The 22367-nt window shown below is 41.8% G+C and overlaps 1 protein-coding gene across 1 annotated transcript in view; it reads right to left on the bottom strand.

The window, feature by feature from the left end:
- Positions 1-22367, bottom strand: part of ACSS3 (acyl-CoA synthetase short chain family member 3) — a 141179-nt gene that overhangs the window by 63700 nt on the left and 55112 nt on the right. The window contains exons 8-9 of the mRNA XM_065423450.1: positions 13467-13618; positions 862-965 (exon numbers count right to left, since the gene is read on the bottom strand). Of these exons, the coding sequence (XP_065279522.1) occupies positions 862-965; positions 13467-13618 (256 nt within the window). The remainder of the gene's footprint in view (positions 1-861; positions 966-13466; positions 13619-22367) is intronic.

The raw sequence follows: 22367 nt of genomic DNA, 5'->3' as shown, positions 1-22367 counted from the left end.
AAGCTTTCTGCCTCACACAAAGATCTGTGAAATTCTATATTCAAACAGTGATGCACAGAAACTGAAAGGAATATTCTTGGCACAAAGAGATCAAAAAAAAAAAACAAGCATAAGGCTTTTCTAACATGCTTAGTTTATGTAACACATGAAGCCCATTCTGATAATTTTATATATATATATATATATTACATAGAGACACACACACGTCATTCAGAGTTATGGTAAATAGCTGTTCAGTCTAACGGCCAGAACCAAGCTGTCTAACTGTCACCAGAATTTGTGACACACAGTTACACATACACTGGTGCTTTTGATTCTCCCATTGTGATCTACGGGCTCGATCCAGCTCCCACTGAAGTCAATGGTAGTCATTGAATGGGTGCTGGATCAGGTCCAAATGGAATATGACCAAAAACTGAGGAGCCTATAGTGTGCCATATTTTTTCATACATAAAATAGACTGGAAGTGTATAAAATAAATCTAAAATCTTCTCTAATAGATCAAGTTTTGTGTGAGAGGATAACACATGTACATGTATAATATAGTTACAGATGGAAAATATAGTGATGATAATAATGATGTTAAATCTTTTAAACACAGGTATCAGAAAACACTATATTGTGTTTTCCACATTAGCAAACAGTGTGTTTAAAATAAATATGTACTGCTTTCCGCCCCCATCCAGAAAGCATAAGTGGATCTTTAAAGAAATAGGACCCCATGCAAACATAAATAGAAAGTCATGTGGATGGAAGGATCCACCTGTAGTGATTGCTTTGCAGAAAACAGGAATCAAGTCTGTAAAGCTTGGTGAGGGGGAGGGAGAGGGAGAATTTCAAACAATATTGCAAAGTGCTCACCAGTTTGCCACCAGTGATCCAACACTGGGACCTTGAAGACTTTTTTGGACCATTCTAATGTCTCCACATCACAGCGTTCACCAGCTACAAATAATGTTCGGAACCTAAATAAAATGGTAAAAATTTTAGATGTTAATGCTTGACAAGGAAAGGTAAAATGGAAAAGGAATGTATTTCTCTATAAACTTTAGAAACATGTGTTCTATGTCCAAGATGTTGAAGGGTGGAAAGTGTGTTTCTGTTCCAGCTTACTCAATGGAAATTGCAATCCTATGGATATTAATGTATACTTCTTAATATAATACTTAAAAATAGCCTCTTTTTTAAAATGTGAAGGCCTTGGGACACCATGACTAGCTCAACAATTCAAGAAGAGTAAACTTAAATATAAAAATGTATTAAATTTAAAACAGATAAAATATAGAAATTGTGTATGGTGTCAATAGCTGTGCCACAAGTACTCCTGTTCTTCTTAAAACGAATACAATATACCAAAAAGGAGCTCTGATTGTGAGCCCGGAGATTGCTAAGGTTTTCATAAGGGTATAAAGGAGAACAATGGATGGCAGAATGTTGAAGATAGAGAGTAGGCTTGCGTGTGTTATGTCAGCGTATGCTCCTAAACAAGGTAGAACTATGGAAGAGACGGAGAGCTTTAGAAATGATCTGGCAGAGTTAGTGGTCATGGTTGAGAGTAACTCCTTGTTAGTGGTGATTAAAACTGCCATGCTGGTGAAGGGTGCCCAGTAGACGGAATGGAGGGTAAATCTAGCTTTGGTAAAAAAAAAAAAAAAAGGCAGAAGGAAAGAAATGGGTTGAGCACTGTTTGTTTAATGGGTTCTCAGTGGCGAATACATGGTTCGAAAAAAAAGAATCCCACCTGGTGACATGCTACAGTGGAAAAAGCATGACCCAGGTAGACTATATTTTGATAAGAAGAGAACGTATGAAAATGGTGAAAGACAAAAAGGTTATACTGACAGATTATGTGGCAGAACAACAAAGTATTAACAGCTAAAAAAAATCGCAGCCTGAGAAACCAGGAAAGATGATGATGCTGAGGAAGAAATTGCATTGGTGGTTATGTAAATGGGGGTGGGGAGGAGAGAAAGAGTTCTGCCAAAAAGTAAAGGAAGGCTTTCATACTTTGCCAAGAACAATGAAGTCAGTGGAGGGAGAATGGAGGAAGTTTAAAGAATGTTTCATCAAAGCAGCAGAGGTAACATGTGGCAGAATAAGTGGTAAGATGGGGTGCTTTCAGGGAGAACAAGCTGGTGGTGCAAGTCTGATGTAAAAGAGAAGTTAAAAAGAAAGAATGAATAATTCAGAGAGTTTGAGGAAGCAGCTCATGATCATGAGAATCAAAAATGCAAGCAAAAATTGAGGCTAAAAAGGCAGTTGGCTAAGGTAAGAATGGTGGCAAAAGAGGAATGATACTGAAAGCTGGAGGAAGGTGGTAGCAGGAAATTGGTTTGGGGGCTGGCCAAATAGAGAAACAATGAAGCACAAAGTATGAAGAATTCTTTATGTGAGAAGAATGGGAATCATGTGGTGAGTAACTCTATGGAGATGGTAGAGGTATGGAAAACATATTTTCATAGGCTGTTAAATGAGAAGTGAAAGCTGCAAATGCAAGCACCAACAAGTATGGGGAAATCTCAAAAGATACTGATCTCTACAGAGGAGGCAGAAGCAGCACTGGATAAGAGAAAGATTGGTAAAGCAATTGGTGAACATAAAAATTGTTGATATGATCAAGGCCACTGGAGATACTGGAGTAACATGGCTTCACAGATATGTGATTTATTAGAGCAAGGTAGGATACCAGATGACTGAAGAATGGGATTGATTGTGCCTCTTTGGAAGGATAAGGATGATGCAGATTATCCAAACACCTATTGGGGCATCATCCTGTTAAGTCAGCTTCTCAAAGCCCTTGAGAGAATTTTGGAAGCAAGACTGAGATGCAAGGTATAGGAAACTACAGAAGAGGAGCAACATGGCTTTAAGAAGGGAAGGAGTACTATAAATACAATATTTGTAATGAGACAGAAATTTGAAAGAATGATAAATGTAGGATTTAACTGCTACACACTACTGACTAATCCTGAGAAAAACACAAAGAACACTGAAGTTATGCAAGTAGGGAAGGTGGAAGAAGAGAGGTTGACTGACATTTTAGGAGAAAAACTGAATCAGAAGAAAGAATGTGTACTTGGGAAGTACATTTAGTGCCTTCAGAGAAAGAACTGGAAAAGTGAAAACAAGAAACTAATGTGAAAAAGGTGACAGAAGTACTGTGGGATGGGCAACTAAGTAACTAAGTGAAAGGAACAGTGTTTGCTGCATGGTTGTCCCACCTGCTGTATGGTTTGGAAATGGTGGGTCTTACAGAGATGGAAGAAAAGGAGATAAGTAGTAGACAATAATATACTGAGGAGAATGGCTAGCATGCAGAGGGTAGACAGAGTGTACAGGGAAGAAAGCAGGAGGAAGATTAACTTGGGACTCTCAGTGACAGATAGGCTGGCACGTTTGAGGTGAGCTTGACATGTGATAAGAATGGGAGAAAGACGACAAGCAAAGAAAACATGGGAGGAAGCGAACAGCAAGAAAGGAAGACTGAGAATATGTTGGAAAGACTTTGTCAAGAGAAGCTTGAAGAGAAAAGGCCTGGACCTCCAAGCCTACAAACCTGTACCATGGACTGCAAGGAATGGCAAAGAAACGTGGGCACCTCTGACCCTGTGTAAACAGGAAAAGAAGTCAAGAAATGACGGGAAGATACCAAAAAGGAGTGGGGAAAAAGTATCAGAGACAATAAGAAACCAATTACACAGAAATTAAGTTGTTTTATGGAAAGACCAGTAGTCTCTCTATAGTTGAAGTTTAAACAGTGTTCCAATTTAAGGTTGATTTTCAATAGTTTCCTAACCTTAGCTGAACCAGTAATTTCAAAATGGGATTTCTAGCAACTACTGAAGCTAACCCCCTTCCCAGAACTACAACCAATGTGCATGAATAATCTTAAAGCAAATCTTCTAAGTCATATATGAAATAAAAATAATACTTTGAAAATTTGTAAATTATGTGAGACCTAGGAGAGAGACAGACAGACAGAGAGAGACTGGCCTAAAAGCAACCTGTAAATTTCAGAGGCAAACAACAATGGAGACGATATATATAGCATTTGAAACCCTGTTGAAAGTTCCATACTCTAAGAGTTTACAGATCATTTAGATTTCCAAATAGTATAATAAGGTATCACACTTATTATAGCCACCTCTTTGCTGAACAATATGCTGCATGCACATTAAACACTCAATTGATGCTGTATGTACTTGACATCATAACATGTGTTAGAATTCTATTCATCTGGAGGATGTTCTCTAGCAAACTGCAGCAGAAACAGATGCACCTTCTGGCAGTAGCAATAGGTGCTATTTGCATTTATATTAATTAATTCTTATTATTATTAAATTAAATAGTACTATAACCATATATTAAACCCACACAATCTTTTTACATCATGTTTTATCATATGCTTTGTCACAAGTTGTCATCCCTCATGAAGCACTACAAATTCATTTCACTCCCCCTTCAGTATGGTAAGGTCTTGAAGGTGAATTGAAGTGCTTTTTAAGTAGGTCCCTACGACACAAAATATTATTTAGGATCTAGAACTTAGAACATACTAGCAGACTACAGGTCTTATGCAAACTCTTACACAGTAACTTTACTCACGTGCATAGTCCCATTGTTATATTATATCACATGCATTTCTCATTTCCAAATAATTCACACACCACTTTTCATGTGCCTGTTCTTATACCCCGTATCTGTCCATAGACACTTAGGGTATGTCTACACTGCCTGCTGGATTGGCGGGCAGCGATCAATCCAGCAGGGGTCGATTTATCGCGTCTAATCTAGATGCGATAAATCGACCCCCGAGCGCTCTCCCATCGACTCCCGTACTCCACCGCCCACTCCCCTGTCGACTCCGCCTGCGCCTCTCGCAGCGGAGTACGGGAGTGAAGACACTGCAGTGAGTAGGTCTAAGTACGTTGACTTCACGTAGCTGAAGTTGTGTAACTTAGATCAATCACCCCCTCCTTTTTGAGGAGCAGCAGAAAACTTTGAACTTGGGTCCAATGAGAGAGACATAAAAGATAAATGACTGCGTAACTGTACCTACATGAGCAGCCACATTGACCTCGATAGGATACTTGTGTGAATAAAATTACACACATACATGTGTGCAGGACTAAGCCCATAATCATTACAAATACATACAAAATATTTTAAAGTTGTTTATATTTCACTAATTTGGTGAACGTGAATTCAGGGTTCTGCATTTCTCCTGAAAACGTTTTTGTTTGTTTTGGTTGGTTGTTTTTTTTGAGAGAGTGAGCAAGAGACTGTGTGTGATGTTCATCATGCATGACCCACTGATGTAGAGTATTTTAATCACATAATAAAGTCACATGAACATTATGCTTCATGTTTGAAGAATATGGTTTTGTGTCAAACAGTGTACTATTTTCATAGACATTTCCCTTACAAAAAATTGACAATCAATTCTATACATTAATGAGCACTAAGTTTGTTTGGCACTATAATTCTTTATTAGTCATCGTTCAGTGAGTTTCACTGTAACACACTGGACAAAATGTCTCGTGTACGGCAACACTTCCATTATTGTCAATGATAACAACCCAAGAGAGAAAAGAGGTTGAGATGATTCATAGTAGTATTCCTTTCTTTGCAGCATTAGCAGGATCCTGCTGTGAGGAAGCTTATAGCAATGTTCCATCCCAACAGATTTATAATAAAAACTTAATTCCTTCACAAATTAAACTGAGCTCACCAAATGAGATGTTATTCTTCAATATTTTTTTACTCCAGTTCAGTGGAGCAATCTAATTGTTTGCAAAAGGAAACATCTCAGGAGGCAAGATTCCAAAGAATAACGAAAGCTGTATTAACTAGAACAATTAATCTTAATTGTATTAATACTATTGGCTGTAACTGTGATTTCCTCTCCATGGACATGAGTCTTTGGCTCCATTCACAGCATCGCTCTACATGCTAGGCAATTTTCTAGTAGTAGCCAAAAGTTAATAGGGTGGGAGAAAACAAACAAAACAAACAAAAACAACTTGTGCAGTTTTAAAGAGACCACTGATTATCAATTAGGGGTCAGTAAATTAGGATCAGTCTCCATCCTCTGAATTAACAATGACTTGAGAGAGTACTTTACATAGCAGTTCAAGATGGAGAATGATGACTACAACTGCCACAAGGATCAGAGTTAAGTCCAATTTATATATATCATTTTGCTGCCATGAAAAAAGCAACCTGTGGCAAGTTGAAGCAGGCAAACAGAGGAGGATAGATGAGGAAGTTTCTAAGTTTGTTCAAAAGAGGCAGGCAATACAAGACAGCATGAATGGGTTAGAGTAGAAACAGACCAAATGTTTCAAATTTGGAAACCTATAATTAGGCACCTAACTCTATATTTTGGTACCCAAGGGCTAAGGAGAGGTGCAGAGTCACACCACCTCTGAAACCTAAACATGGGCACCTAAATTTATCAGCCTGTGTTTATTCTGTCGAACTTCATCCATGCATCTTGGGGGTTTTATAATGAATTAAAATAAATCTCACACTTATACTGTGAAAACATTAAAAAAACTAAGGGCTTGTCTACCTGAGGTAGCCCACCTTGAATTAGAGTAGTGGTTTTCAACATGTGGTCCATGGACCCCTGGGGGTCCACAGATTATGTCTAAGTGGTCTGTGAAAGGTCGTCATTACCATAGAACAGTGGTTTTCAGCCTGTGATCTGTGGATGCCTGGGGGTCTGCAGACCACATCTAAGATTTCCAAAGAGATCTGCACCTCCATTCAAAATTGTTTAGGGGTCCACAAATGAAAAAAGGTTGAAAACCCCTGAATTAGAATGACCACACTCAAACTAAAACAGACGGACTTGATTAGCAGCACAGAGTGATTCAGTTAGCAGCTGATGATTTGTTATAACTCTAACTGCTGCATAACTGGAGCCTCAAGCATCCCCGCCCAACCTCTTGCATCCCTCCCTGAATGGGCCAGATAGTTTGAACTTAAAACACCATGTAGCTTCAGCTAGAGACTTGTGCGTGTGTGTGCACGGGAGTCAGGTTAGGGGCAAAACTCAAGTTATAGCTTGAGCTAACAATGCAGTGAGGACAACTCTTAAGTGTCATATAAGTATCCCCATTTTACAGATGGGGACATAAATGTACAGAGAAAACTTTAAAAAGACTTGCCTAAAGTTAGAGGGACAAGGTGAGTGAGATATCTTTGACTGGACCAACTTTTGTTGGTGAGAGAGACAAGCTTTACAGCTACAGCTCTTCTTCATGTCTGGGAAAGGTACTAAGAGTGTCACAGCTAAATAGACTAAAGCAAAAGAAATATGGAATTAATTATTTTCTCCTACTGAAGAGTAAATCAAAAGTGTGTAAGTGATGCAGAACACTATATATGTATACATATGAAAAAAGTCCTGGTATGAACAATTTTATATTTTTAATTGCACCTAAACCTTAATGGTTACAATATGCCAATGCATTTATTATTGCAGTCCTACTCGAACTTGATATGCAAGAAATCTTGCGACCTCTGTGTTAAGTGAACATGTCCTAAACCGTTGTCTCTGAAACCTGAATTCCTGACATTATAAATCAATGTAATTAAGCTTTTAGGACTTCAATCCAAAATGCACTGAAGAAGAATTAAGCTACATAAAGCTTTAGATCAGTGCATTTAGGATCCAATCTTGGAAGACAGATACAGCATGTACTTTTTTGGCACTGTTCCTGAGTACAAAAGAAAACATTCCTCTCTATTCATACCATTTTCTGAAAGCCCAGGTGTTTGACCTGACAGTTTTTTAAGTTTCACCATTTAGGGTGTAACACATGAAAGAGTATTTTCAGTGGAGAGCCGTCCACTCCGGAATTTGTACTCCAGTTTTACCTGACAAGGGAGAGTGGTGCCCCTAGCAAGATCTCCGCCTTTGTCTCCAAACTGTTGTCTGAAGGGGTTGGCTGGGGATTTAGTTTGCATTTACTAACATAAGTTGGTGGATGTATTATGGAGTTTTTATTAATTCTTTCTAAATGTACCTAGAGACTATGGACAGGTATAATTTGAACATGTAAAAGACAAATTATTAAATTATAAGTTTGCATACTTTGGGGTTTTTTTTAAATCTAATTCTATGACTTTTGTTGGTAGTGGTTTTCTTCTCTCTGGATGAATTTTCCCTTGGTGCAGAGGACCCATGCATGATCTCCACACCACTTAAAATGCACAGCAGGGCTGTATCGGGAAGGGCCACAGGGAACATGTCAGTCATTACATCCTCAGCTCACTGCAAGAGACTTCACAAGAACCCTCATAAATTGATGCAAAGGATTCTAATGAGATCAGAGCTATGTGATCTACAATTGCACAGATCTAGTAGGGCACAGGAACTGCCATACTGGATCAGACCAGTTGTCCATTATATTTGAATCTTGGTAAATTCGTGGCCTCAATGACTTCCTGTAGCAGTGAGTTACACAGTTTAATTCCGTGGTGTTTGGAAAAGTATTTACTCTTATTAGTTTGAATTTGCCATTTTTTAAACACCAGATCAGTAACTTCTGTTCTTCCTGTCTCATAATACAAGAACATAATTTTGTATACTTCTATATACCCCTCATATTTGTCTTTCATCTAAGGTAAATAATGCCTAATACCTCTGTTACACGTGGGTAGTATTTAGGGTGACCAGATGTCCCAATTTTATAGGGACAGTCCTGATATTCAGGGGTTTAATCATATATAGGTGCCTATTACCCCTAACCCTCACCCCAATTTTTCATACTTGCTAGCTGGTCACCCTACTAGTATTCTATGCCCGCAGTCTGACACAGGAGCTGTCTCATACCTCAAGTTGTCAGGGTAGATTTCCCCTGCAGAAAGCCACAATAACTTGAGCTCTATGCAGATAAAATTAAATTTCACTGTGTGCTCCTTGAAGTTATGTTTAAAATAGATCACTCTATGGTCCAATAGCCCTGTAGTTACCATACTGTTCAGCAGCATCAGTTTACAGGCCAGAGTACCACCAAGGAAAAGTAATAATCTTTATATTACCTCTAAACCTTACTGCTGACTAATATATGCTGGCTAGCATATATATTTATATATATATTAATAATATATATTATTTGCACCATACATTTTATATATATTATAGTATATATGCATATTAGTATGCATTAAATACACATATTATTTTAGTTAAATAGCCTAAATTGGCCTACTCCTTTTCTATAATCCTATACTAAATATCCCATAACATCTTGCATTACCTGAAGTAAGCTTTGGATTAAGTAAATAGGAAAGGTGTCAGGACCAGGATTTACGAGTATTTTACCATAGCAACAGGTAGGGAATTATTCTCACAGGCCAGTACTGGAATATCCCAAAGGAAGAGGACAAGCTATATGATTGTTCTACCATGATACAAACCTAGAAGGTACCTTCACAGACCAATACCTGGAATGCTAGTATTCAGAACAAAAATAAGGAAAGGAACAGAACAACAAGTTAAGGAACTGGGACAAAAAGACGGCTTCCCGGAGACTAGTATCCTAGAGAACCCTTTTCCTGAATTATATTACTGTTGGATTGTAGCAATAAACCTGACTGACATTGATTATGTGGTCTCTTGAGTATATTTCATAACAAACCAAAGCATGGCTAAGCAACTGACTATACAATTTATTATCATCTAACATTATCTTGACAACTGAAAGATAATGCCTTGACTAGCTCCAAGTGTTTTCCCCACTCTCCCCTTCCAATGAAGACAGATTTTTTTTTTTAATCCAGGTGCTCATCTCTTGAAGGCATCGTGACATCTGTGAGATGCATGAGTCATATCTGCTGAGGAGAAGGAGATATATAGCTGGGTGTTGGCAGCATTGGAGTCTTCCAAAAGGTCTCACATACACGTTCAGAGATTCTGCTCTTCATCACACATGAACCAAATGGTTAGCTAGGTTCCAGATGCACAATCTTTATTACTGGTGATGCCAGAGCCAGAAAGAACAGCTTGACTATCACATCCCAGAAGGAGTTTTAGACTGGTACTTAAAGGCTTTGTCTCTATTTGTGAGCTGACCAAATTTGATGCAGAAGTCACTGAGAGATAATCACAGATAAGAAACATCCAGATTCCAATTTTACAGTCATATTTTACTGTTTAACTGCACTTTAAACAAAAATACTTAAATATCTCTTTGCTAAAAATAAATTACACATATGTTATTGGTGTGGTAGGTTGCATTGCCTATTAAGATTGCCCAACACTTCCCATTAAAAGACACTGTTTTCAGTTGCTTATAATTTATCAAACTGTAACTAATTCGACTGAGATTTTTCATGCCAGCTGTCTGCCTCAGATTGATTTTTTTTAAGTTTCAGACAAAACTGTTCAGCCATTTCCAAGAACAAGGCATGTTAAAAAAAAATCTGGCAACCTTTTCTTTGGAAAACTAGTGCCCCCAGGCTTTGCAGCAGGGACTTGAAATTTGACAGGGGGTGACCTTTGTAACAGCGATGTGCCTTTCGCCATCCCAGTGAAAATCCAGTCAAATTTGGTCAAGTTCTAAGTCTCTGAAAAAAATCACAATTTGCACATACTCAGTAGAGACTCCGATTTTACCAGCTAAAATTTCCAGAATCCATCCTCACTGAGCATGCTCATCCCTCTCACAGCTCTTAATGCTGACCAGACTCTGCATGACATCCCCACAGAGCAACTGAGCATGCTCCATTCCCTCACATCTCCTATGCGTGAATGCACTGTGCATGTACCGTCTCCACAGAGCAACAGAACATGCTTCAGTCAAAGGCGACAGGGGCAAAACTAGATTTTCCCCGTAATTGTCACTTCCAGCTGCTCCAGGACAGGGTGGGGCCAAGCACCGGAACGGACAGCAGGGAGCCTGTCTCTCATGTGCTCTCAATGATCCACCTGCTGGCACCCAGGCAGGCTGGAGGAGGAAGCCCCCTAATTCAAATGCTGAAGGGACAAAAGCTGAGCCATGGGGAAGGAATGGAGCAGATTAGGACAAAGTCTAGAAAGACCAAGAGAGTTGGAAGGGGGTAGAATGGGACTGGGTACGGTGGAGACAGGGGCAGGTAGGCTGGGACTGGCTGAGCAGTGAGACTGGAACTTGTTGGTCAAGGACACTGGGACTGGGGACACAGATCACATGAGGAGCTGGAGGATAGGGAGATTGCAAGTAGTGAACAAGAAGCCTGGGACTAGGAACCAGTGGGAGACGGAAGAAAAAGCTGACAAGGAATTGGGGTGCATACAGAGAACTGGGAGGAGTCCTGTGAGGGAGACTGGGAGTCAGTTGAGGGAGGGAGGAGAGAGAGAGATAAGATGAGTAGCTGAGAGGGGGGTACTAGGCCTGGCTGAGCGAGGAGACTGGAATTGGATGAGGGAATGGAATTCTGGGGCTGGAGTAGATTGGGATTCAAACATGAGCCCAGAGTGGAAGATTAGGACTGGCTGGGCAAGGACTGGGATCAGAAGTCTGAGGAATAGAGACTAGAAAAGCAAGGAGAATGGAACTGGGACAAGGAGCCAAGGGTGAGGAGGAGACAGGACTGGAATGGTTAGGAAATACCAGAATTAAGGTTGTTTATGTAATTTGCCCTCAGTGGTTTGAGCATTGGCCTGCTAAACCCAGGGTTGTGAGTTCAATCCTTGAGGGGGCCATTTAGGGATTTGGGGCAAAAATCTCCTGGGGATTGGTCCTGCTTTGAACAGAGGGTTGGACTAGATGACCTCCGGTCCCTTCCAACCCTGACATTCTATGATACACTCTTTAATTACATGATCACATACTATTTTTTCATAGGACCCCTGCTTCATCCAGTGCACAAGATGGACAGTGCTCTAGGAATCAATCAAGGCTGTGTAGTAAAGGAAACTTGTCAGTAGGACCCCTGCTTCATTGGTTGCAGAAGTTGGAAGGTTACCCTATAAGTAACGCTACGTTTATGTCACGGAGGTCTTGGAAGTCACAGACTTCCAGAGACCTCCCCGACATTCTCTGCTTCAGCCCCAGGGGCTGCCGGACTCTGGAGCTGGCAGCCAGTGGGGCCCTGGCAGGGTTCCAGCGACAGGAGACAGCAGCCACAGGCAACAAGGTTCCAGTGACAGGTGACAGACTCCTGAGGGGGCCCTCCTCAGGGTTCCAGTGATGGGCGACAGCCTTGTGCAGGGACGGGGGAGAACATGGGAGGGGAAGGCGGATGCCTCGGGCGAGAGGCTGGGAGTGTCCCATTTTCTCTTTAGGAAATATGGTCACCCTGCAGCTCCCAACAGCTATGAGGGGGAACTGGCCCCACAGCTCCCAGCCACCATGGTGGCAGGGGAAACCATGGAGCCGCAGCAGCAAAAGTCACAGGCAGGTCACGTTTTCTGTGAATTTTTGTTTATTGCCTGTGACCTGTCCGTGACTTTTGCTAAAAATAACCATGACAAAATCTTAGCCTTACCTATAAGTGAATTAGGAAGGGGATTGCAGGAAGAAAAAGGAAAGTCTCATGGTTAAGGCACGGTTAATGTTGTTCTGGAGAACTAGATTCCATCCCTGCCTCTGCCACAGAGTTCCTATATGGTGTTAGGCAAGTCACTTAAACCAAAGTTTTCACAGGTGGTCATAACTGTGTGTTCCCTAATTTCTGGGTGCCCAACTTGAGACTTCAATTTGAAGAAGTACTGCGCACTCACAGCTGCAACTGAATTCAGTGTGAGCTGTACTTTGAACATGGGAGTGCCATATAAAGCTAAGAACTCTGAAAAATCAGGTTTCAGCTTGCTCAGATTGTGCACCCAAAATTAGTGTACACTTTTGACTTTAATCTCTCTGTATCTTAGCTCCCCAACTGTAAAATGAGAAAAATATCACCTCCTCACTGCACAGAGATCATGTGAATATACTTAGCATCTGCATGCATCACAAACACTATACTGATGAGCACTACAGAAAAGCCCATGGGGAAATTAATAATTCTGTCTTTAGAGCACGCTTTGAATAGTGTGGAGCAAATAAGGCCTAGGACAACACAATGAACACAAGGACAAAATAACACACTGATTAGCTGCTCATTAAGTGAGCACTGTTCATGCTGTGTACTGAATGATGCCAGGGTCTTGTGGAAAAAGCAGTATGTGATGACATAATTAAAGACCAGGAGGTTGCACAGGCAACTTTAATTGAGGCATTCCTTATTTTTTGTGTGCCTGACTTTACAACCTTAATATTATTATTTTAATGTAAATTTTGTGTAATATATGTAGATTATTTCTATATCACACATGCGCTATACACATTTACACATATATAAATAAAATACAGTTGGTATTTTATATATTTATATTCTACTGCTTAAGTGTTCAAAGCTCTAGACATTATACTCTCCTCAGTCTATGAAGTCTATTTCTATAACAAACGATTTCCAATGTATCCTTAGTTCACCTTGTCAAACAGTACTGCTTTCCCAAGTCTGCCTCAGGGTCCTGCTGACGGATTGCTCTAATTGCAGTTGGTGCAGTAAAAAAGGCAGCCACTCCATGCTCTGCTAGCACACGGAAGTAAGCACCAGCATCTGGCGTTCCCACAGGCTTCCCCTATGGAGAGATTAATAAAAAATGTCATAGGATAAAAATATTTCATAATTCCTTGACAGCTCACGACTTGAACGCGTAGCAATAGCAATCAACACATCAACAACTGTATTTCAAAAACACTTTAGAAATACCTTTGTCAATATACAATGAGATTATTCATTTGCTATACCATTAATATCACAAGCTGGAGTCATGTTTCAGAGTAAACTCAAAAGGTTCTGAGCTCAATCTCCAACTGTGCCCAATAAGTGCTAGCGGCAGCTAGGAAAAGTTGGGGGAGGGATGTGTGTTAAAAGGAGAGCCACAAAAGAGCTGTTTCTACAATGGAGACAGAGGGAGTCAATTCTGCAACAACCCTGGTCCTGGAACAGTGTAGAACAGCTTCAGAGTCCCAATGGGCTGCATAGGCGGCATGTAATGGAGGCTGGGGGAGGCTACGTGTCCCCAAACCTCTGCTAATGCTCCCCACTACAACCCCAGCCATGTTGAGGGGCTTGGGGCTCCTCTGGCCTGGCAGGCAAGAGCAGGGGGGTAGAGTGGAGGCAGGACTTTGGACGGAAGTGGCACAGCCTTGGGCAGAAGGGGTGGGGCAGAGGGCTAGCCTCCCCAAACTGGGGGTTCACATGATGGGCTGGTTCAGCACCCAGGTGTCCCTGGAGTGCAGCAGCAGCCACTCCAGCCACATTCCCTTTCTCCCAGTTACATTGTCAGTGCAGAGGCACAGAAGGTGGTTGTACAGCCAAAATGCTTCTGAAATAAATGTAGTCAAACTTTACTAATTCTGGGTCACTGAGAACGAAAATGATGCTTAAAATTGTTGATTGGCTCTAGTTTTCAAGATATGCTATTGGGTCAGTATATACGACCCTTGACTTGGGAATGGCGGAGGATAAGTGAGTTATAAAGGGAAGGGATCTCAATTTAAACCAGAAATAACTAAAATACATCTTTGACTGGATCTATGAATAAATCTATGACTGGGTTTGGACAGTACTTGCTTTTTAGGCAAAACAATGAATGATGCAATCTGAAGCTGGTATTGCGTCATACATGATATGAATTGCATCATGTTATTCCTAGAAGTCATGGATGATGCAATCATAACGAAGCTTACATCACTCTGCTGAACAAATTGTCCTATATCAGCTCTAGAAATCATACAGTGTCGTGCTCTCTTATTTGTCAGTGTTTGATTTTGCAAAGGGACACATTTCTGTTTAGCCAAAGTGAGCAGAGATGCTGCGTACTTGTGTGAACAGTGCAGATAACTTCTGCTATGTTTGTGGTGAAGTGACTTTTGCATCACAAAAGCGCAGTATAACCACTATGGTTAAGAAAGCCTATCACCTTTATTTTGGCTGCAAAATTGGAGATCAGGACAAGAGGTGGGCCCCACACATATGCTGCAACACTTGTGCAACAAATCTTCGCCAGTGGTTGAACAGGAAAAGGAAATGTATGCCTTTTGCAGTGCCAATGATTTGGAGAGAGCCAACAGATCATACCAGCAATTGTTACTTCTGCATGGTGCCTCCAGTTGGGAAAGGTGTGTCAAAGAAGAAAAAGTGGACTGTGCATTATCCAAACATTCCATCGGCTATACGCCCAGTACCCCACGGAGAAGGACTGCCGGTTCCTGATGCACCAGAATCATTCTCACTTGAGTCAGACGAGGAAGAGGAAGAGGATGAAACTTCTGGTCCTGAACCATCAATGTCACAGGACCCACATTTTCTCCCATCCTCCTCCTCTGAACCACACCTCATAACACAAGGTGAACTGAATGACCTTGTCAGGGATTTGGAACTACCCAAGAGTAAGGCAGAGCTGTTGGGCTCCAGACTACAGCAGTGGAATCTCCTGGCAGGTGATGTTAGGGTTTCCATGTTCCGTGACCGTCAAAAGGATCTTGTCCCATTCTTCTTCATGGAAGGTGATCTTGTAGCCTGCAACAACATCGATGGTGTGATGGCAGCCCTCAACATCGTTCACGATCCAGATGAGTGGAGACTGTTCATTGATTCATCGAAGACGAGTCTTAAAGCTGTTTTACTGCATAATGGCAATGTTTTGCCATCAATTCCAGTTGGTCATGCAGTCCATATGAAGGAAACCTAGGACAACATGAAACAACTTTTGAGGTGCATAAACTATGACCAACATCAGTGGCAGCTTTGTGGCGATTTGAAGGTTGTTGCTCTCTTGCTTGGTCTGCAGACTGGATACACAAAGTACTGCTGTTTTCTTTGCGAATGGGATAGTCGTGTAAGAGATTCCCACTACATCAAGAAAGATTGGCCACTCCGACAGTCATTGGAGCCTGGGAGGAAAAGTGTTCAGCATCCACCACTTGTTGAATCAAGGAAGATTTTGTTACCACCCTTACACATCAAGCTGGGTCTGATGAAGAACTTTGTCAAGGCCATTGACAAAACACAAGCAGCTTTCAAGTACCTCTGTGGAAAATTTCCAACGTTAAGTGAAGCTAAGATAAAGGAAGGTGTCTTTGTTGGTCCTCAGATTCGTGAACTTCTTTGAGATGATGCATTTGACCATGCACTGCGTGGCAAGGAAAAGACGGCATGGAAAGCCTTCCAGTTAGTGGCAATAAATTTTCTCGGAAACAACAAGGCAGACAACTACAGGTTGTTGGTGGAAAACCTCCTCAAGGCATACAAAAGCCTTGGTTGCAACATGTCACTAAAGATACATTTTTTGCACTCTCATCTAGATTTTTTTCCACCGAACTGCGGAGCAGTGAGCGACGAGCACGGCGAGCGATTTCACCAGGACATTGCAACAATGGAGAAACGCTATCAGGGCAAATGGAGCCCATCAATGCTTGCAGACTATTGCTGGACAGTGACAAGAGATGCTCCATTTCATGAATACAAGAGACAAGCCAAGAAGCGCCGAGTAGACATTGAATAGGACTAAACTATGTACAGAATAGTTTTTTGCCTTTTGTTTCATAATAAATTTTATTTACATAACCCTTTTGCTGATTTTTAAAGTGTTACATAAACAGGACAGGTGAAATATTATCATGTAAAGCAACCATAAACACATGAAAAGACCTAGGTTTACAATTTATGATTAAAACTCTACTATCTACACAATATACATAGACATAAAATGTAAAAACTTAAATATCTTAGAAACAGTAGCCAATCAGTTGTTTTAATTGTCATATTTGAATTCAGCACATCAAAATACATAATAAATAGCACATTTTATCTCTGAAGCAGACGACTTATCAAAAATTGTAGACCAGTGTATTTTGGGGTTCACCCAGAACAGCAAGGAGTTCTGCAACTGCCTGCCCAGTAACTTTGGTGTGTCTTAATGCTGTCCTGCTATGGCTCAGATCTCTGACCAGCAGCCTGCCCACAAGCACAAGGCCTTACCCTGACCTCCATCAGCCTAGTTACTCCTTGCAGGGTGATACCAACAGCCCTTCCAGTCCCAAGTCTTCCCAAACCATCCTCCCCAAATTCTAAAGTACCAGACACTAGGACTGTTCCCCTATGGTTTGTCACCCCAAAGGCATGAAACCAACCCCCCAGTTATCAGTTCACTGTTGCACTCACACGTCACACAGTTTGCACAACCAAGACCTGCTAGGGGTAAAAGGTTTATTTAATAGAAAAACCACAGATTTAAAGATGAAATAGTAAGGAAAAGCAAACATAGACAAGTTCCACAGAAAATATGCAAAGACCCCTGCTGGCTTTGCACTTCCATATTAGATAAAATCTCTTTTCTAGAATAAGGTACCTTTTCTCTTTGAACAGTTTCCCAACATGTCCCTAGTCATAGTGGGGAATCCAGTGTTGATAGACAGCCTCCTGCCTTCGAGACTGTCCCTCAAATTCAAGAGGATTTCACTTCAAATCAGGGGTAGTCAATAGACGGACCATGGGCAAAATCTGGATAGTCAGACGCTTTTGAATGGACCCCAAAATCTTTTTATTTACTTAGTATTATTTTTATTGGTATTATTTTCTCTGGAGACTGGATCTTGACTATACCTTGACCAAGAAATTTGGACTTTGACAAAAAAAATAATTGACTACTGCTGCTTCAAACCCCTTCCATTTTAAAAGGGTTGGGAGGTTTTTTTCCCTACAGTCACTACTGCTATACAAAGTGGGGAAATACCCAATTGTCTCAATGTCTTTCCATTAACATTAATGGTCAACCACTGTCGTTTCCTGGGCTGGTCATGGTCACTTGAAGCTGGTTTTGGGTAAAGAACGGGCTTGGGTTCTCTGCCCTCTTGGCTGCTCCTCCGCCCTGTTGTGAGGCGATGATAAAACTGCAGTACCGATCAGGAGCACAGTTTTCTCTGTACTTAAACACCTAGGTTCATAACCACAGTCTGTATACATAGCTCATAGTGACCAAGTCCAGAACATCACAAGCTTTCATAAAAGACCCCACTCAATTCACTTTTATAGTACAACTATGCAGTATGCAACCAGTTGGTCCCAACTGCTCATTTTGGAGGTTCAAACCTTCTGTTCTCCCATTGGGGTGTCTGGACACGGATTGTCACAGTGGTAACGTAGAATTCAATTATGCTGGCTCTTTGCTACCCAGGATTCCCCTCACCTTGCAAAAATCCCCAGCTGGCTGCTCATACTGGCTTTCTGGCCCCTTCATGCCACAAAAAGGCTGGAGAGGGGGCAAGGATCTGTCCCTTTGTATTTTGGTGTGCTACAATAGCAGCTTTTTACTAAGCACTGACTTTCCATATCTCAAAACATGCCAGGGGAATAGTAAACAACAGTAACCAGATGTGACAGATTGCCCGGCATGGCTAGGGATAAAAAGCACCAATCATTTTCTACAGTGCTGTAAATAAGGGAACCAGGTGGCACACAATCTTCTAATAAAATTTTTATTGCTCCTGATTGCTGCAGGGAGTGAAGGTCACCATACCTGTTTATTTTAAATGATAGAGATTAAGTAAAAACAGAGTGACTTTTAGGCAAAACTCTACAGCTATTGCCAGGGCCTTTTCACTAGAAAGATCACATTTAGAAGATGAACTTTCTGTATCACACAAAGCCAAGTCAGGAGGTATATACAGCTTTCATATTGAAAATGCCACTTGCATAAACATTGGACAAGAAGCCACAAGCGCAGAGCAAGCATTTGATTGTTGCAAATGTCACCATATTGTCACCATGCTGCACTACAGCACTCAAACAAATGCACATTACAAACTCAAATCTCCACCATCTGGTATAAATGAGAATTTAGAGTGCATTACATATATATGTACATATTGTGATTGCATTTATCTAGACGATCAAGTCAACCGTGTTAATCTAAGTGTCTTAACCACTCAATAGCTGAGTGAAGAGCGTTATGCAAGTCTATGACAAAGTCCAAGCAGTCCTTGTTAATGGATGCAACCTACAAATGTGACCTACATCTTTTAACTGGCCACAGGAGCAAAGGGGGAGTCACAAAGACCCCACTTATAGTCATTAGCAGCACATCTGATTACTCTATGTCTGAAGTGATTGAGTTTTACCCAAAGATGGTGTGGAAGGTCAAAACCATGGGGCTGGACTGTTGGATCAGTCATGAGATAAGAACAAGTTTCAAACATAACCAGTGCCTGTCACCTAGTATGCCACCCGAAGAAGATATCAAGGTCCTTAGGGGAACTGTCCAAACAGGATGCCTTGAGCTGTGACTGTGGGCTTGGTAGACTAAACACATCTTTAAACAAGGGTAGATGTGGCACACTTTGCACCTTACGGTGCATATTCTGCAAAGCGATTTGTTGCCCGATGTCAGGAGGGTTGAGGCTGAACATGACTGGAAGCCAGGAAAAGGTCAGTCAGTTTCATGGTATCTGTTATTAAATACATGGTTTTGTTTAACTGAGTGTCTACCAGTCACATGTGAGAAGAGCTGAGCCACACCAGGGAGCAACACTCTATTACATAATAGCACAAGGCAAGCCCAGAGTTTCTTAATGTCTGCACATTGCCTCCCCAGGAACCAGCTAGTTTGCTGATCAGGCTGTTTCTTGTCTTTCATTTACAGTGTGGTCTTAGTAAGGTGTTGCTTGAAAACTCAAGTTACGGTCCAGTGTAACACCTAGATACACAAACTGAGTCCTGGTCTAGCCTGAGTCCACTCAGGAAGATGTTAAGCTGTTTGTTGGCCTTTGTGTGGTATAGACAGAAGCAGCTAGAAACTGTTCTTTTTCTTTTAGTACTAGGTGTGACACTCTGCACCCCATAGTCATCACAGTGGTATGATTAAGGATATGATGACGTAATTATGATGCATCTTGGACAAATTGTGTCATGCGGTGTCATTGGAAAAGTTATGATTTGCTGAATATAATTATCCTACTTGTATGCATGTACGATTTTTGTATCTGGAGTTATGAATATTGACTATGTATCAGTATTTCAAATGTGGTTGCACCTGGGTGAAACCCACAAACCAAGATGCTTCCAGTCTAGATGGCCTATAGTGAAGAGTCTGTTCAAGGTAATGGGCCTTAAGGAAACCAATAGGCCTTGGGAGAAGCTTATCCCCCACCTGGTGAGCCTCCCAGGGAATGCTTCAGTCTGCCTATGAATAATGGCTGCTATGACTCAGCGAAGCATGCAAAGGCATGTGACTAGACCATATGATACTCAACTCCATTTTGGTACCTGTATTTTTCCACAAACTGAGCTGGCAACTTGGCTTGGAAGAAAGGTGTTCCCTCCATAGGTAAGACACTATAAAAGGGGGGAGTGACTTCACCAATCGGCCTTATTCAACACCTGGAAACACCTTAGAAACAAAGACTGAACTGAGGGAAGTGCTGGCCCCAGGTTGAAAGAGAGGATTCCTGCCTGCGTATAAAACATATACAAACTGCTTGTACTATCTAACAGGGTCAGACCCTGTTTGATTCAAATCCTGTGTAGTATATAAGATTTAGATTGTGTTTTGTTTATTTCTTAAGTAATCTTCTTTGATCTGTTTACTATCACTTATAATCACTTAAAATCTATCTTTCTGTACTTAATAAATCTATTTTATATTCTTTACCTAAAACAGTGTGGTTTGACTGAAGTGAAAAATCTCAGCTCAGTTAACAAAGGCTTTGTGCATGTCCTCTCCACATCAAGGGAGGAGCGGACTGGGTAATAAATTCATACTGGTTGAGCTTTTGACCATGGCAGGACAGTACAGCTCTGGGGTCATAGGCTGGGGAGCTGGGGATATTCTGGCTGGAGACTCTCTATTGTTGGTTCATGCAATGACTGGCCAGAGCATTCATGAACACAGCTGGGTGTGGTCCCTGCCTGTGGATGTTGGTGAGAGTGCAAGCTTGGAGGGGGTTGCAGCTTGTCACAACATCACTGTGTGAGAGGGAACCCAGACTGGTATGGCAGAGGGATCAGCAGTACCCCAGTTCTAGGTTGCACCCTGGGGGGACCCCTCACACCAGGTTTATATCTCTACTTTTTATAATAATGAGTCATCTCTTTCATATCTGCACTCAGACAGGAGCGCTGGAACCTACGTAAAAGGGGGGCGTGCCCTCAGTGCTGGAACAGTGGCCTCACCTCTGCCCCAAGGTCCCACTCCTCTTCTTCCCCCTGAGGCCCCGCCCGCTGGCCAGGCCGGAAACTGGAACCAGGCTGTAGTAAGAGCTGCCAGCCCCAGACCCTTCACCTGCCCGGGGGGGAGGGGGAGGGGGAGGGGAACAGGGTGCCCAAGAGCAGACCCTGGCCTATGTCCCCCCCTCCATGTGCCGCCCAGGGCAGATGGAGGGCCTGGAGCTCCCCACAGTGGCTCAGGTTCCCTGGGCAGCTCTTACCAGGGCCCAGCTCCCAGCCTGGCCAGGGCCTCAGGGGGAAGAGGAGCAGCAGGGGGCAGAGCCCCATGATGATTGGGGACTAAGGCCCATCTCAGCCCCCACCCCACACACACACTCACACACACACCCGGGAGGCGCTGGCGCTGCCGTGAAGCACAGCCCCTGAAAAGTGGGTGGGCATGGCCCTCCCACTATTAAAAGTGAGGGAGCCATGGTTCTCCAAACTCCCCCCTGGTTCTGCACCCCTGCACTCAGAACTTCTAGGTGACAAATCCTGGTCCTGTATTGCCAAGCAGATGACACCTTTGTAGTTAAAACAACTGGCACTGGTATTAGGAAGGTTGTAGGATAAATATAAAATTAAAGAATTAAAGTTAGCTTATTGGTTAAGGAACTACATACATGTTTAAAGAAAGGCCCTGATAGCAAGTAGAAGGAAGGCCATGAAAATAATGAGTTATAATGCCAAAAGGAATGAAGTAGGGAGAATGTCTGATTCAAAGACTAAATAATGAGATAAGGGGAAGTTTCTAAAAAGAAGACCTTTAACCGACGTGGGTGACTGCAGATGCTTTTAAACCAAACAAAAGGAATCTGTCTTAAAATGAGCTAACACAGATCTTCCCACCCCACATACGAGTTTTTTCCCCTATGTGAACCCAGGTGCAACAGGAAAACAGTTGAACAGCAAGGAGGAAGGGAGGAAAGTGCTAGACAGGTGATACTGGTCTAACACTCAGTTCAGGCCACACAGTCCGATAGCTTTTCAGGCAAGGATGCCACTGAATTTCCTCTGGGAACTCTCCACTATCCGTTCTTTTCCATCTTATCAATTTCTCTATATCAGTATCTTCCTGCTCGCTCCTATGCCAATCTATTATCCTGCTGACCTCTTCTGTC

Source organism: Emys orbicularis, chromosome 1 (assembly GCF_028017835.1).
Source record: "Emys orbicularis isolate rEmyOrb1 chromosome 1, rEmyOrb1.hap1, whole genome shotgun sequence".
NCBI classification, from domain to species: Eukaryota; Metazoa; Chordata; order Testudines; family Emydidae; genus Emys; species Emys orbicularis.
Note: the sequence above shows the minus strand (reverse complement) of the source record. Positions and strands in the feature narration are given on the sequence as shown.